The sequence below is a fragment of the Sminthopsis crassicaudata genome, chromosome 1 (assembly GCF_048593235.1).
Source record: "Sminthopsis crassicaudata isolate SCR6 chromosome 1, ASM4859323v1, whole genome shotgun sequence".
Classification (NCBI taxonomy): Eukaryota; Metazoa; Chordata; class Mammalia; order Dasyuromorphia; family Dasyuridae; genus Sminthopsis; species Sminthopsis crassicaudata.
Genome location: NC_133617.1, coordinates 144749499 through 144767262, shown reverse-complemented (window position 1 = coordinate 144767262; position 17764 = coordinate 144749499). Strand labels below are relative to the sequence as shown.

Here is a 17764-nt window from a genome sequence, read left to right as displayed (position 1 = left end):
CAGCTGGATTCTATGGCTAGTCTCAAAAATACAAAAAACAATTATCTTTCACTGTATTAATCCTTAATCATATTGGATGAGTTTTATTCATTGAATTCTAGAATACCTTAAAAGCAAATTCTAGTTCATTATTAACTAGGACTTTATATTTTATCTAATTACAGACCTGCATCATTAATAAACTCTAAATCTTTTTTTAAAACCTGCTTTGATTTTCTAGTTAAATTATTCTTTGTACATTTCTATTCTTTCTTTTTCTGACAAAAATAAGAGTACTTAAAATCTCAGGAAATTTGGAAATTTTCCCCCAAGACCATTCTGCATCTGAAACAGTTTTAAAAGGGGTTGTTTGCTAGCAAAGACCACAATTCTCCAAGGGGAATTTTATCTTGGTAGATGCAAGGTTGGTACTTGTTGAGAGAAATCCAGAAATAAGGTCTTCTAAAAACAAACAAATAAGAAGTAAACTGATTTTTAAAAAAATCCTACTTACATTGAAAAAAAAATAGTGGAAATTCATATTACTCATGTTGAGATCTCTGCATGAAATCTGTTTCTACTCCATAGAGGAGAAAACATACAATTGAAATGTTGCCCTTCCTTTTTCCTAGCCAATAAGACAACTCAAGTAAAAATGATGGCTACCCTTTTTTGGGTCTTTTAACTTGGCATGTGAATACTATGCCCTTTACTCAGGAGATAAAAGACAGTAGACTGGTTGCTGAGGACAAATTTTCAGAATGATGACATGATGGTCATAAGCCTCTTGACTATAACAGGAAAATTCCAATTCCAAAATAAAGACACAGTTTTGAATTAGAAACTGTTATTCTACTTAAGCTTTGGAATAAAACTAAATTTAGATTAAGCAAAATGTGGAACAGCAGAAAGTTAATGAGAAAAATATCACATTTAATTTAGATGTTGATTTCTTCAAGAACTTATTCCTGTAGTTTTTGAACTACAAGAAACAGAAATACATGGTTTCATATATAATCATCTTTTTTTCCCTGGTCTACTTTATATATGGAAATATCTTTTTTAAAATATTTGTCACAATCAGAATTTTTAAAAACTTAAATGTAAAATTCACAGATGCTTTGTAAATTTTCCCCATTTAAAAAGTCCTTAATGTGTTACAATTACTCATTTTAATTTTTTTTTAAAGAGAACTCATTAGTAAACATGATTTCTTTATACTAAATTATTCTATTTTGTGTAAGAACCTAAGCCCAATATACAGTTATTGCCCAAGGTGCATCAGTTTTCTCATCTGTAAAATGGACACAATAATTATACCTATGTTGTTATGAGGATTAATGACTTAATATCTGTAAAATGCTTTGCAAGACTCAGAATGCTATAAAAATGCTGGTTATTATTATTTTTATTCCTAGCATGCTAATAATGAAATTGGCACTGAGAAAAATTAAGTGACTTAGCCAGGGTCAGACATGCTGGTAAGGATGTGAGACAGGATTTGGATTCAGACCTTCCAATTTAAATCTAAGCTTCTGTATATACTAGCCACATAACTGCCTAGACATACAAGGCATAAAACTTCATGTTCTGAAATGTCTTGTTTAACCTGCTTTCCTTAGAGAGAGACATAGCTTCATTGAAACTAGATTGCCTAGGAGTACTTTTAAGACAAATGGTGAACTATAAGTCATGAACAGGAAAACATCAAAGTAGAATTAATTGATCCTTACAAAGCCATCAAGGCTGTTAGGTAGATAAGCATAAATCAAACACACAGCTCTTCTTCATGGTTTTCTTTATTTCTAAAATGAATCTTATAAGATGTCAGCTACACTAATTCATGTAATTTGATATTTTCACAGTATTCTCAAAAGTTAGACTTACCCAACAATTGCCAAGTCTTATTCTACCAAAAATATTAAGTTCCTTGTTCAGGTTAGGAGGGTTGGCAAACGGGTCATAAAACTATGACATACTGTAAAATGTTCATCATCTCTGTCTGATTGTAGCCTAAAATATTTCTGGAATATATATTATACATGCTCCCAGAGACCTCTAATCAATATCGACATCTAAAGGGAAATGGTAAGATTAAATTTTGACTACCACAGCCAGACTTTTTAATTTTTTTTCTCTCAACTATCTTAATTTCTCTTCTGTGGAAAAGAAATAACCTAAAAAAAGGTCACTGCTAAGAAGAGATAGAGAAATTCCATTTAAAATAGTTGCAGATGACATAAAATACTTGGAAGTCTGCCTAAGTATAATTATTCGGTGCCATACCAATTATCAAGTTATCAAAAGATTATTTATAGAACTAAAAAAAGATCTAAAAGGAAAAAAAGATCAAGAATGCCAAGGCAATCAGTGGGGGAAAAATTTAAAAGAAGGTGGCCTAGCAGTAGTAGATCTTAAATTGTTACGGAGCTATAATCATCAAAACAATCCGGTTACTGGCTAAGAAATAGAGTGATCAGTGGAACAAATTAAGTATATAATACACAGTAGTAAATGGTTATAGTAATATACATTTGCCAAACCCAAAGATTTAAGCTTTAGGGGTAAGAACTCTCTGTAAAACAAAAATTACTAGGAAAACTGTAAAGTAGTTTGACAGAAACTAGACATAAAGTTCAATCTTACACAGTATATCAAAATAAGATCAAACTAGATAAGTGATTTAGATATAAAGGATGATATCATAAGTAAATTATGATGAAATTAAGTGAAATTTAAGACCTGAAATTAAAAAGCTCTTTCATAAACAAAATTAATGAAACCAAAATTAGCAAGTTTCTCTGATAAAAGTCTCATATCTCAAATATATAGGGAACCGAATCAAATTTATAAAAATATGAATTGTTCTCTAATTGATAAATGTCAAAGGATATGAACAGGCAGTATTCAGAAGAAGAAAGCAAGTTAATCAAAACTCAGAGGAAAAAAAATACTCTAAAACTATTTATTAGAGAAATGCAAGTTTAAAAAATTCTGAGATATCATCTCATACCCATAAGATTGGCTAACATGACAGAAATATGATAAATGTTGGAGTGGATGTGGCAAACTGGAGTTGTGAACTAATCCAACCATTCTGGAGAACAATTTGTAACTATGCTCAAAGGGTTATAAAAGTATGCATACTCTTTCATCTGGCAATACCACTACTAAATCTATCTGGAAGGGATTAAAGAGGGACAAGGATTGAAGGACCTATTTGTACAAAAATGTTTTTAGCAGCTCTTTTTGTGGTGGCAAAGAATTGGAAATTGAGAACATGCCCATCAATTGGGAAATGGCTGAACAGTGTATTATATAATTGTGATAGAATACTTTTCTAACAGGATAGTTTAAGAAAAACCTGATGTGAACTGATGCAAAGTGAAGTGAGCAGAACCAGAAGTATATTATATACAGTTACAGTAATGTTGTAATGATAATTAATTTTAAAATCTGTAGCCACTTTGATCAAGATAATGATCCTCGACAATTCCAAAAAACCCATGATAAAAAATGGTATCCGCTTCCAAGGAATTAACTGATATACTCTGAATGCAAATGAAAGTATATTTTTTTCATTTTCTTTTTTGTTTACTTTTGTAACATGACTAATATAGAAAAATGTTTCATATTATTTTATGTGTGTAATCCATATTATATTACCTGCCTTCAGAAGAGGCAAGGGAGAAGTAGAAAAAAAAGAGAGAATTTGTAACTTAAAAATTTTTAAATGAATATTAACATTTTCAAAGGAAACTTAACTTTACATTTAATAAGGAAATATTTAATGAAATAAAAATATATTCATAAAAAGAAAGTTCACAACTCAAGGATGAAAGCAGGAAGATAGCAGAAACTGAGTTATTTTATAGAAGGAAAACAATACATACATTATTTTTCTCACAGATAGACATAAAGACAGCAATAATTTGCTTTAGGAATTTGTTAGAAATCTAATAAATGTAGATTAGACTTATAAAAGCTACTGTGGCATTCTGATAAATGTTTAGCATCTGAGTGAGTAGGAATGTACATATAACACTCTTTTTCTGTTTTGTCAGCCCTTTACTGGATGAAATTTCATAAACATATTGTATATTACAATGAAAAAAATTTCACATAGTTCATGTCTATCATTATTTCACCTTGTAAAATAAAAATAGCTGACATTTCAGTAGTGTTTTAAAATTTACAAAATCCTTTACATACCTTTTGTAAACAAATCTTCATAACGGCCTTGTGAGCTGAGTGCAACAGTATTATTTCCATTTTACAGATGAAGTAACTGAGACTTAGATGTTCATTGACTTGGCCATGATCACCCAGCTTATTGTTGTTGTTTAATCTTTTGAGTCACATTTGCCTTTTTTATTGCAGTAAGTCTATTTATTTATAATACACATTGGTTTTATGAATCATGTTGAGAGAAAAATCAGAGCAAAAGGGAAAAACCATGAGAGAGAGGGAAAAAAAAAAAGAAGAAGAAGAAGTGAACAACATACTGATTTACATTCAGTCTCCTTATGTCTTTTTTTGGATGCAGAAGCATTTTCTGTCCAAAGTCTATTGGGATTGTTTTGGATCATTGAACTGTTGAGAAGAACCAAGCTTTCATAGTTGATCATTGCACATTCTTGCTTTCATTGTGTACAACATATTCCTGGTTCTGCTTGTTTTGCTCAGCATCAGTTCATGTAAATCTTTCCAGGCCTTTCTAAAATCAGCTTATTCATCATTTTTATAGAACAATAATATTTCATTACCTTCATGTAGCACAATTTGGTTAGTCATTCCCCAGTTGATGGGCATTCATTCTTTTTCCAATTCTCCTCTACCACAAAAAGAGCTGCTACATTTTTGCACATGTAGGTCCTTTTCCCATACAACATACTTTAAAGTATAATTTGCATTAATATTTTTGTATCACTTTCTTAAATCTAGATGTTCACAAAAAATATGATTTGTAGAATTTTCTGATTTCTGATATATAAATGTTTCCACAGCAAGTTTGAGTTGGTTTTCCCTTTCTAGTAGTTTCCTGTACATCCTTGCTCCAGCATCATATTTTTTTTAAAAGCCCAGAAAATGGTTGGTAAGTATAAGGTCTAAATTTCCAAAGTTTGATTGGCAAAAAGATAAGAGAACGTAATCAAGGATAAATGGGACTCTACTCATTAGATTAAGGCATTGCCAGAAAGTTTTTTAGTGCAGATCAAATATACCTGAGTAAGAAAAGATGGAAAAAGACCAAGAGAAACGTGGGAAAGTCACCTTTTTTCCAGTGAAAGAAGACTTGATGCAGCTGTGAGCCATGGGAGTTAGCAGGGAAAAAAAGGGAGAATCTCAGCACAAACAAAAAATAGAGGATAAAGGTAGAGTCCCAGGTATCTCTCCAGAGTTGACTACATTCATGCTCCTACTACTACTCCAGTAGTACTCCATACTACTACTAGTTAATAGCTACATGTATACAACATGTAGTTTGGCATTCCATCTGGGGAAGAAGATACAAGGAACATTAAAACATTAATATCCCCACACATACCTTGTTTTCCTTCTTTCAAATTTCTAATAGTTTCCTTTTTAGAAGAATGAATGAATGAATCAATAAGTAAAATAACTTTGAGTACTATGTACCAAATACTGCAATAGTAATATAAGTAACTACAGTGACACAATGTCACTATAATGAACTTATATTCTAATACAAAAGAAAAGGTATGTAAGGGAGTGATGACTAAAAAACAGAATTTCTATTTGTGGACTCACAGGGACGTTGAGTTTTTCCATTGAGCATTTAGCCAACAAACTCTTTCCAGAAGCAGTAATTGTATTGATTTAGTTAATTTGCCTAGAATGAGAGATTGGGGGTTAAATGGGGAAGTGTGTATGTGCAGTCAGATGGCTGGGGTGGGAAGCTGGATATGATATGAAACATGGTCTGGTAGGTAAATCAGTCAGATTTAGTGTACTAGGCAAGCTTGTACTCACCTATTTAAAGATCGACAGTTCAACCTCAAGGTAGGAATTCCAAAGCTGAGTGGATTCATTCCTCCTGTGTCTGGAGGAATGTTTTCTAGGTCAGGGCCTAATGTGCTACTGCAGGTGGAGAGAAGCAGGACAGATGGCAAGGTGGCTTCGATGGACTATTGAAAGTTAATGGGTTCATTCTCTATTATGGAAAGTTTTTAGGTAGAGACTGAATGACCACTCTGGAATATTGATGAAATGAACTAGTTTTTCTATTCATGTTGTAAAATGGATTCCTCTTCAGATATGGATTGGATCTCTTGACCACTGAAATCCCTTGTACCGTTTCAACAATTGTATGATTCTTGGACCCATTTAAGACACTAGCTATGACCATATGGACAATTCATTATAAAAGCAAACAATTTTTTTTTATGAATCTCAGTTCCTCATATGTAAAATGAAAAAAAAAAATAACTGTAGTACTACCTGCCTTGCAGAATTATTGTGAGGAAAGTGCTTTGTAAGTCCTAAAGCTCCCCATAAATATGAGCTGCTGTTATTATTATTAGGGTGTCAAGATATAGAAAAACTCTTAAGTTCCAAAAAGCTTTCCCACTGAGACAATTTGTTCTTGCATTATGGGCCAGTGAAAGCAGGGGCACATTGCTAATGCAATCCCAGCTTCAATTGGAGATTCATCTTCTCCAATACTGTAGTGAAGCATTTTCCTGGTTTTATATTTTAGCAACATTAGACTCTTGCCCTAAGCTACTGAGAATCCAAGTATTTAAAGGAATGAAATTTTTATTCACAGCTGTGAGATTCAGAGTCCTGCTCCTGCTGTTGCTTTTTGACATCTGTTTTGAGCCTGTTTTCTCTCCTTCCCATTTATACCATCTTGTTGCTTCCATTGTGCTGGACTAAAATTAGAAATCAAGATTGACATTATTGCCATCTGAGTTTTTTCTAAGTGCATCAGCTGAATATGCTGGTAATTGTCTTTTTTCATCTTTTTTTTTTTTTCCTGCCAAACAAACACTTGGGATTTTTAGCATATGTTTTTACCATATTTCTCCATAAGCCTCTTGGTTTGCCATTGTTACCATAGTGATATTCACCAAGGGTTGATGTGGGTTGTTGTTGTTGTTGTTTTAAATAAGTTTAAAGAGCTATTCTTTGACTGTAACCAGCATGAGAGGAGTATTCATTGAGATCAAGGCAGCCTCAGATGGCATCTTGGAAAATTGCTGGTAAACACAGGTTTGTCACACATAAGCATCCCTCTGTACACATGCCCAGAATCCCAATACTGGAAGGAGACCTCAAGAAATCACTCATTTTCCTCTCCTGTCTGGAACTAAGACTGTACTTACATCTCAATAGATATCTTCTATTTCAGCCTTCATGTAACAACACAATGACTGCCCATTTTCCCGAAGCTGAAACGAGGTTAGCTGTCAAATAAAAATAACTTGAATCTGTCCACTTTGTCATCATGCCTTTTTCTGCCTCTTCCTCCGGTAGGCAAGACCAAGGATCAAAGCTGAGTTCTGGACACTGTGTCAGAGGGTCAAATGCTGAGCCATATACTATAAGTATCTCAGCAGTCAGCTATGGAGGGGAAACACTATTCTTGACTTTGTCTGTCAGGCTTGTTGTAAAACAAAGAAACATTAGAAAATCTGTGAAGAAGCATGGGTTGCTTATTCTCCACTCTATCTCCTTTCTACCTCTTCCATTTGAACTAGAAATTCCAAGATCACAGCTGCAGGTGGAGAAGATGGTGTGTAGTAACTCAGCACACTTATTGTATGAAAATATGTTTTTGGAATTTCAACTTAAGGCAAGCAGCTGACCAAACATCACTAATGTCTGTAATATATTAGTTTCTTAAGCCAAGTCAGTAAACTTTGTTGGCCTATTTGAAACTGATGCTTCATTCTTTAATGACTACATGAATTGCAGGATTAATTGGAAGTAAAAATTCCCTTGTCATTTGGATGGAACCAAAGGCACTTGATTGGCATACAATGCAATGAATATTTTATAACAAAGAAGAAAACTCTGGAATTTTGGGGGGTTTTTAAATTGTTTTTGTTTTTTGTTTTATCTTCCAAGGGAAAAATTATTTGATAATTCTAATTCTGGGGCAGCTAGGTGGCGCAGTGGATGAGCACCAGTCCTGAATTCAGGAGGACAGGAGTTCAAATCTGGTCTCCTACACTTAACACTTCCTAGCTGTGTGACCCTGGGCAAGTCACTTAACCCCAGCCTGGAGGGGGGGGGGGGAAGAAAATTCTAATTCTACATTTCTGAGTATTGCTATATTAGAATCCTATAAAAACACAAGAAAGTGTTTTCTAGAACCTAATAAATACTACTCTTACTAATAATTAGTACTTGTATAGCAATTTAAAGTTTACATAGTATCTCAAAGATGTTATCATATTTGGTCCTCACTATAATTCTAATAGGTGCTATTATTATCACCATTAACTAAAAGATATCCCTATATCTTAAAGAGCTTAAGTGATTTGTCCAAGGTACAACTAGCAGAATTTGAACTGAAGTCTTCCTGGCTCTAAGTATAGCACTCTATCCATTGAGTCACCTAACTGTCAATACTTATCTTAAGTGTTTTGATTTAATATGGTTTTCCAATTTTTTTAAAAGACTGTTAATATATTTAGACTACAATTAACCAAATTCTCTGGGGAGTGGATAATGTGACCCTTAAAGACACAGAAAAATATTAAGAGTTTTGAATCTGGAGCAAGCCCAGGTCAAGGTTCTTCATTTTTGCTTGTGGAGGCTTTCCCACAGATTATCGAAGAGAATGCTAACCTTTGCGGTAACTGCCAAGCCTTTGAATGACAATTTCAACAGCTCTTAATTAACATGCTGGTTTAAAATGCAGATTTTAAGTGAACACAGAGCAGCTGAGCTAATATCTGATCCATGGGGCATCCTACAGCTCTGTGTATCTATTAATTTCTTCAAAAATTATCCACCGGAACAAATCCAACCTCAGCTTGTTTCATTCAGCAGTGGCAAACCCAGCCCTGTTCCAGGAGGAAATAAAATATTCAGTTACATGAAATACTTTTTTGTCTGACACCCTAAATATTGAGTATATGGGATGGGCTGATCTCCAAGGTCCCTTCCCTCTCTAACATTTTTTGAGTCTACATTCTAAAATGGGCTGCATGAATGAATGCAGGCTGCCTCTGCTGGAACCTATGGTGTTTTGCTATCCAAATCCATGGGAGGTATGGCTTAATTACTCGATTACTCATTGCAGGACAAGGAATAAGGATGTTGATGAAGACCTTCTAGAGAAGCAGAGATTCCTAACATTTCAATGACCCGGTTTACTCATCCCCAATTCTTTGTCCAAAGAAGTTTTGTTTTTCTGGCCTCCTCTCCATGTGCTAACAATTAGATAGTGATTCTATAAATGAGGAGAAAAGGCAGTGTCATGTACTGTGGGTGGTTTGTTTTCTTAGGTTTCTTATTCAAAAACATATGTGAACATTTATATATAAATAGAAAACAATGGGAGGCTGCTATCATTTTAGCAGCAGCTTATAAAATTTAGCATGAGTAAAAATCAAACACTTCTCTACCTAGTGGTCCCAGAGCTGTGGTGCATTGATATTGTGTGTACTGGCTAATTCACAGCAAGAACAAGTTTTTACTTTAGGCTCTTTATTTCTCATCAGCTGGAAATATTTGGTCAACAGGAAAAGTATATTTGTTCTTTTTTTACTCCCTTTGCTTAAGCAAATCACCTTGTAGGCCTAGCATCCATCCTGCACATGCAGCTCCTGAACTGCAAAGAAGAGGAGGGGATAGAAGAACAACAAAAGGCCCTCCTTCCTCCATCCACATCTCCAGTGGAGATTTATTTATTTCCCATTAACCTAATGGTATTACAGCCATTTCTCAAGTTTTTTGTTGATGTTGTTGTTTGAGGGCACAGAATTTACACTTATATCATTATTATTGTTATTTAATTGGATCCAACTCTGTGTTCCATTTAGAGTTTTCTTGGCAAAGATGCTGGAGTGGTTTGCCATTTCTTTCTCCAACTTATTTTACAGATGAGGAAAGTAAAATAAAAAAGGTTAAGTGACTTGTCCAGGATCATACAACTAACATGCATGAGGTTGGATTTGAACTAGGTTTTCCTGACTCCAGGCACTGAATTCACTGCACTACCTGGCTGCTATATACCACAGAGTGCCAATTATAACAATATATTAGAGAACGATTGGACCCGGGACTACATTGGTATTAATAACTGCAATCTGTTATCCTTCTCTCTAGCCATATGATCAGCTACTATTTTTTTCACCCATAGATTTCTTTAATGGCATATTTTACATGTCTCTTCCTTAAGAATTCTGTGTTTATAATGTATGGGAGTCTGTTCATATCCACTACTGTACTTCTCTATTGATTTTTTTGGTGATTGTTAGTTTCAGTTCTATGACTTGAACAGGAAAATATTGGTATTAAAAAATCTTTTCTAAATAAAATTTGAATTTAAAGAACTTTGAAGTTTCCCAAAGCCAATCCAATCTTTTTGCTTTTCTATTTGGATTTAATTCATTGATCATTTGCAGTACACATCATCTATATCTATGTCTATATCTGAATGTGTGTGTGTGTGTGTGTGTGTGTGTGTGTGTGTGTGTGTGTGTGTGTGTGCTCGTGCACATGCGCTCCGTTAGATGAACTCTATAGGCTTTCCATCCAACTGGGAAAATAGGAATTCCTCATCTGCTTGGTTTACTCATGTAGTTAGTTAAACACTACTCTCTCTAAAATAATTATGAATCCAATCCAGGAATCTTTGCAGGGTTCCTAGGTTAAATGCATTTATCACAGTTCCATGCACAATCAGGACTCCCCACTATCTGCAGGAGATTCTTCTTCCCTTTGAATTCTGACCTGTCTCCTTCATGATCATGGCAAACAACTTTGTGGAGCATATGCCTTCTTTGTTTGTAAGAGGGGGTTAAATAAACTTATTAGCTACTATTATTTGTTATGGCTTTCAAGGAGTCTTGTATAATTTTGACATATGGATGACATTAAAAATAATAACAGCAACTGTACCTATGATTTCATTGATATAATGAATTCCCAGTGGGAAGTTCAGCTTCTTTGTGACTTTGAGTCTTGAAAGGTTGCTTGAGGCACTGAGACTGCCAGTAGATGAAAATGGCTAAGCCTTTTTTACTATGGCCAATTCTCTATCCATTACACATCACTGTCCCTTGAATGGATGCCATATACATTATTATTTTAAGTAGCTATTTTTCTTGTTTAGGCATTCTTATTTTTTCCTCTTAAGAATGGTATTATCCCTAGGTTATAGATGGAGCAGCCCAGGCTACATAACTGGGAGAAAGAGGGAAGGATTAACTCTCCCCTAAAGTGGCTCAACTTGTCATTTATTGAACTAGAATGCAAGGTCTCTGGAAATTGTCATCCTAGGACTCTCTCCATTGAACCCAGCTGCCTCATTAGCACTTAGCTGTCAAAGCATAACAGTTCACTTCTACACTAGTCTCCACTTTTAATCTAAATGGTAGATAATTAGGGCTGTTGGGTTTTTCCTTTCCCTGAAGAAGAGTTCTGGGATCAATGTTGGAAGCCCTCCTTTATTTCAGTATGTTTTTGTTTTTGTTTTTATGCTCTGTGTGTGTGTGTGTGTGTGTGTGTGTGTGTGTTGTGGAAGACAAAAGAGGGGAAACTGATGAGGATTGCAGAATTTCATGGCAGATTTGCTGACCAGACATCACCAAGCTAGTTAAACAAGGGATTAACATGAGGTCTGAATGTAATGCAAATCTCACATATTATTAATTCCAGTGACATCATCATAGTACAACATTGGTAGCTACAGTTGAGGAGTCATATTTTATTTTATAACCCTAATCTCATCACTAAATTCTATCTCAGAAAATCACCTCACAAAAGTCCCATAGACATTAGATGGAGTTAGCGTAGCTTAGTGGGTAGAGTACAGGTTTCAGAGCCAAGAAAAAAATAAGTTGGAGAAAGAAATAGCAAACTACTCCAGCATCTTTGCCAAGAAAACTCTAAATGGAACACAAAGTTGGATCCAATTAAACAACAATAATAATGGTATGAGTGTAAATTCTGTGCCCTCAAACAACAACAACAAAAAACTTCAGAAATGGCTCTAATACCATCTTAAACATATGGTATATATTTCCATGTAAAAATAATAAACAATTTGTCCAGGATAAGTTCCTTGAAATTATTATTGGATATTAGATCTTAAATTTTCTATTAAGTTCAGGTTTAATTAAAAGAAAGTTTTGAAAATAATGTCCTTCTTTTTTTTCATTTAATTTTGTGGATAATTTTCTGGGTATGATACTTTTGGCCACAAGCTTAATTCTTTTGATTGCCAGTATGTATGATTCCAGGATCTATGATCTTTTATTGTAGCTGTTGCTAAGATCTCTACAATTCTAATTATAGCTCCAGCATATTTGGATTATTTTTTTCTTGTTTATTGCAAAATTTTCAATTTGATCTGGGGATTTTGAAATATGGCCATAATATCCCTATGTGTTTTCCAGAAAGGATCTCTTTGAGGTAGTGATCAGTGATTTTTTTTTTTTTCTATTTCTACTTTCCCCTCATGTTCTACTCCAGAACAATTTTCTTGGATTATTTTTTGCGTTATTGTATCAAGGCCCTTTTTTTGGTTACAGCTTTCAGATAGTCCAATTATTCCTATATTCTCTCCTTTTGATTTGTTCTCCAGATCTGTTGTTTTTTTAATAAAATGTTTCATATTATGTTCTTTTTTTTCCATTCTTTACATTCAGTTTTGTTATTTCTTGATATTATAGCTTCACTGGCTTCCCCTTGCCCAATTCTGATTTTCAAAGAGTTATTTTCATCTTTAAGACTCTGTATCTTTTTTGGTAGTTGGATAACTTTTTTCCACAATCTTGTTTTTCTTGGATTTCTTTTTGTTGTTGTCGTTTTTTCCTCAGTGTCTTTCATTCAGTCTGTGTTCACCTTGGAGGAGTAAATGTGTTCTATTTGTGAGGAAAATCTTGAGAGCTTAGAATTTACTGACCTATTCTGCCATCTTCCCAGAATCCTCCCCTCTCCGTTATTGTTAATGTGAATACATGAATTAAAGTAAATACATGTTCTGACTTCTAGAGTAGTCCTGAACTTCTACTTGTCTTTCTTCTTTTGGTGCTTACTAGGGAGCAGGTATATCACTATGGAAGAAAATTCCTTATATCTGGCCTCTTCTGCAAAACCCTCTTCTCTACAAAAAACAGCAAGAAAGGGTAGATTGTACAGCAATGCCATATCATTTGCTTTAGGTCTCCTTCTTCTGGGTCATCATTATGTTGATGGTGTTTCCAAATTATTATCTCAGCTGGAATTTATCTTATTTTTCTCCTATCTTTTAAGTCAAAAAGTCCCATATTACATAAAGACCTGGGCAGATTTTTCTCATACTTGTGGCTCATTAATCTTTATCTAGAAAATTTAAAGACTTTACTATATGGTGGACCTCATTTACTTTGCTGCTAATATTTGAAGAGCCCTTTTTAGGTTTTGTGATTTTCTTACAGCACAAATAAGTTTCTATATTTAAAATCAGAAAACCATTATAGTCTCAGAAATAGCTTATAGAAATATTTATCTAACCTCAAAAAATTTGCAGAAATCAAAATTTATATGTAACTAAGTATTAAAAATTCATAGAATATTAGTTCTAGGAACCTTAGAGATAAATGGGTCTAATTCCTTCCTTTATATTAAAAAGCGTAAACTGAGACCCATAGAGATTTGTCTTGACATAATGTCACATAGCAAGTTTGTGACACAGTGGTTGTTTAGTCATTTTTAAGTCATGTCTGACTCTGTCACCTCATTTTGGAGTTTTCTTGGCAAAGAAACTGGAGTCTTTTGCCATTCCCTCCCTAGTTCATTTTACAGATGAGGAAACTGAGTCAAATAGGGTTAAATGATTTGGCCGGGATTACACAGCTAGTAGTTGAGGCTGATTTGAATCTAAGTCTTCCTAATTCCAGGCCTGGAACTGGATCCATTGAACCAACTACTTACCCTAGTGAGATAGAAAGGACCAGAATTCAAATTTGATCTCTAGTTCAGTGCTGGAGTAATAGCTTAATAGATGTGTTTATTTAGAATAAATGATGAGGGTGGGGGGAAGAATAGATTTTTCAGAGTTTTATGGGGATTGAGAGATAAACTAGATCCTCCTTATTGCAAAAGTTACTTTTATAATATCTCTGATAAGTAGTCATTCAGCCCTTGCTTGAATATATCTAATGACAGGAAACTCACTTCTTACAGAGAAACCGTTTCTTATTGAGTTAACTCCAATTATAAGAAAATTCTTCTTGGTAGTGACTTAAAATCTATTCCCTCATATAATTCAGAGTAAGTATTACTTGGGATCATAGGATTATAAATTTAAAACTGAAAGTGGCTTGAGAGGCCATCCAACTTATCTCCTTCATTTTGTAGATGAAGAAAAGGAACCCCTAAAGGGGTTTGCATGACTTGGTCAGAGTTGCATAGAGAGAATTAAAATTTGAATCCAGGTCCTCCTACCCTGAATCTTCCTACTGATGTATTATTCTTCCTACCCTTTATACTGATGTATTACTAATTTACTATTTACTAATATAATTATTAATACTGATGTATTATTCTTCCACTCTTCCTACTGATGTATTATTAATTTACTATTTGTTATTTACTCAGTGACCATAGTTATAATAAAATGAAGATATCATTAAACACTTTATTGTATCTTGGGATGATAGTAGCCAGTGCAAACAAAGTAAAGAGGCAGATGGAAGCTGACAAACAGATGGACTTGCCAGTAGGAAAGTGCTTTAAACTTGTGGAATTTTAATAGCTAAGCAAGTTTGAGCTCGGTAACCTGCTGAGAGTTTCTTGTATTTTAAGCTCTTCCACTGAAAACAGAGACTACCTCCTCATCACTGTGGTTCTCCAGCTAACTTAATTTAGAAAGAGTTTCTACATGGGCCACTCAGGCTCAGCCACCTGGGAATGGGACTCTGCAGTTTTGCACCAGGGAGATTGTTTGAGGCCTTGAACTACTACCTCCTACTCTGGGAATTCAACAGAAAGAACAACAGAATCAGAAACTCAAATCAAATCTCCCAGACTTAATAAGAACCCAGATTTCAAATGGTGCAGAACATGCAGCTTAGATCTATGGGTGCTTATATTTGTAGAACTCATTTTATAGGGTTGTTGTGAAGCCCAAACGAGATAGAATATAAATAAAGTGCTTTTCAAATCATAAAGCCTGATTTAAATGTTAGATATGTCATGGAGAATATTCATTTTCATGACAGTTTTTATTTTAAATTGTGTTTTATTATGTTCATTAATTATCTTTTCAAATAGACTTTTAACTGGGCAATAGAGATCTCCTTGAAGATAAGGTGATTTTCCTTCTTGTATTTGTAACTCCAGAACCAATTGCCATTGCATATAGTAGACACCTCATTAATATTTAATTGTGTGAGGTAGGCAAATGCTAATATTGCCAGACTACAGGCTGCCCTGCTTAATTTACTATATGACTCTGAGATATTAACCCTTCTAAGCCAAAAAACTTATCATTATAGGAACAAATGAGTAAGGGATTTGTGGTGCTGTTGCACCACAAGAGAAAATTGAAGTGAATGAATGTGAACTAAACTGTTTTCTCTCTTATGTTTAGGTCAACATCTCTAACTTCAGCCTGGTAATGGAGTCTGACTTGGGCAATTTCATGCCCACAGGTTTGGCATTCACTGGAAGTGATAAAGCCCGGGCTATTATAAAGGAGGTTATGAACCTGCTACAACCCATAAATATCACTCAAGTCTTTGAGGATGGAGATGGAACTGACATTAACTATTGGATCAAAGCTGGAGTACCTGGTAAGAATGCTTGACTCAGAAAAAAAGAAATGTTTAATTTAAGTGAAGTAAATTGAATTATACAATCACAACTTTTGACATTCTAAAGCTCTGTTCTAAAATGACCAGATGGAAATGTCAGAAATGAGCCTATTTACTGATGGTGTAGGTAATTAGCTAACCATTGTGATTTGAGAAGTATCCAGGAAAATCTGCTGAACCCAAGCATTTCCCATAACTTGGATCCCTCATGGCTTCACCATTTTCTTAGGGTTCTAGCCTTCTGAATTCACTTAACAGCTGAGTATGCAAAAAAAAAAAAAAAAAAAAAAAAAAAAAAAAAAAAAAAAAGCAAAAACATGGACCCTGCCTTCAATGAGCTTACATTTTAATGGGGGGTAAACAACATGCAATTAAATACCTATAAGATATATACAGTGTAAATGTAAATCTTAATATATAACAGTATAAGTCTTACTGAATAGGGTATAATTTTCAAAGCGGGACACTAGCACTGGGAGTGGCGTGACTGAGACTCTCTTGCAGAAGGTGGAATTTGAGCTGAGGTTTAAAGGAGGCCAGGAAAATCAGGAGGCTGAGGTGAAAAAGGAGACCATTCCAGCTATGTGAGACAGCTTGTGGAAAGTTACAAAGCCAGAAGATAAGCGTATCATGGGTTTGAAATAGCAAGTTGCCCAATGTCATGTATGACATTGTATATAAAAAGATATAAAGTGTAAGAAAAGTATAAATGTAGGAAAGGTCTGGGTTACAAAAAAAGCTATAAGAGCCATAAAGAGAATAATCTTGGAGGATCATATATTCCTTATTTTCATTTTGTTTTCTTATTGAGCAAAGTGGTATAGTGAATAAAGTACTAGCAGGAAGGGCTCAAGTCTAGTTTCTGACACTAGTATTAGTATTAGTAATAGCTTTTAATATAGTACTTACTACCTGCCAGGAACTGTGTTCCTTGTAACACTCTTGGAAGGTAGATGCTATTAGTATGCTTATTTTATACATGAGGAAACTGAAGTACAAATATGTAGCGAGCTATCGTCTCCAGAAGCTGCTGGATTGCTCTCTGGGAAGAGATCTGCTGTGTCTACTCAAATCTCTCAGACAGATTCTTCTTCCTGTAATGAACCGTTGTCTCCAGGCAGTTGCTGTTAACTCTTGTCCAAAGAAGTGACTTCCCTTCCTGCAGAGAGCCCCGTCAAGCCTGATGCAATTCAGAGTCCTCTTCTTTCTCTGAGAGTCCTCTTTTTTATTCTCCCAGAGAATGGGCGTGGAATAATGCAAGGGCTTCTGGGAAGAACCACCCCAGCCAATGAGCTTGCCCCCTCTATCAAGTCAACCTGAGTTCTCACCTTGTAATTGTCCAGAAAACCTCAGTTCTCACTTAGTAATCCTAACACAAATAAATTAAGTGACTTGTTCAAGATCACATAGTTAGATCAAGTCAAGATCCCCATAGATGTGGGATTTGAACTCAGATTTTCTAGTCTCCAGATCAAGTACTCTAGCATCTACCTCCAAGGATTTATTGCCAAGAATAAATAAAACAATAATTATAAAGCACTTAGAATAGTACCTGGCACATTGTTAAATGCTATCTAAATAATAACTATTACTGTTATTAATGATTATTATTTATCATCTATAAAATAAAAATCACTGGAACAAAGGGTCTTAAGATCCTTACCAGCTCTAAATCTATGATTCTGTGAAGTAAAAATCTTAGTGGAAAATGAGCGCACATGAACCAGTGGAGATACATTTATGAAATATTGTGTGACCATCATTTTATACTTTAAACTCTTGGC

At 34.5% G+C, this 17764-nt stretch overlaps 1 protein-coding gene across 3 annotated transcripts in view; it reads left to right on the top strand.

Moving 5' to 3' along the window:
- CPQ (carboxypeptidase Q) overlaps positions 1-17764 on the top strand; it is a 651739-nt gene that overhangs the window by 554330 nt on the left and 79645 nt on the right. For all 3 annotated transcript variants that reach the window (XM_074268920.1, XM_074268909.1, XM_074268930.1), the window contains one exon: positions 15758-15959. In XM_074268920.1, coding sequence (XP_074125021.1) covers positions 15758-15959 — 202 coding nt within the window. The remainder of the gene's footprint in view (positions 1-15757; positions 15960-17764) is intronic.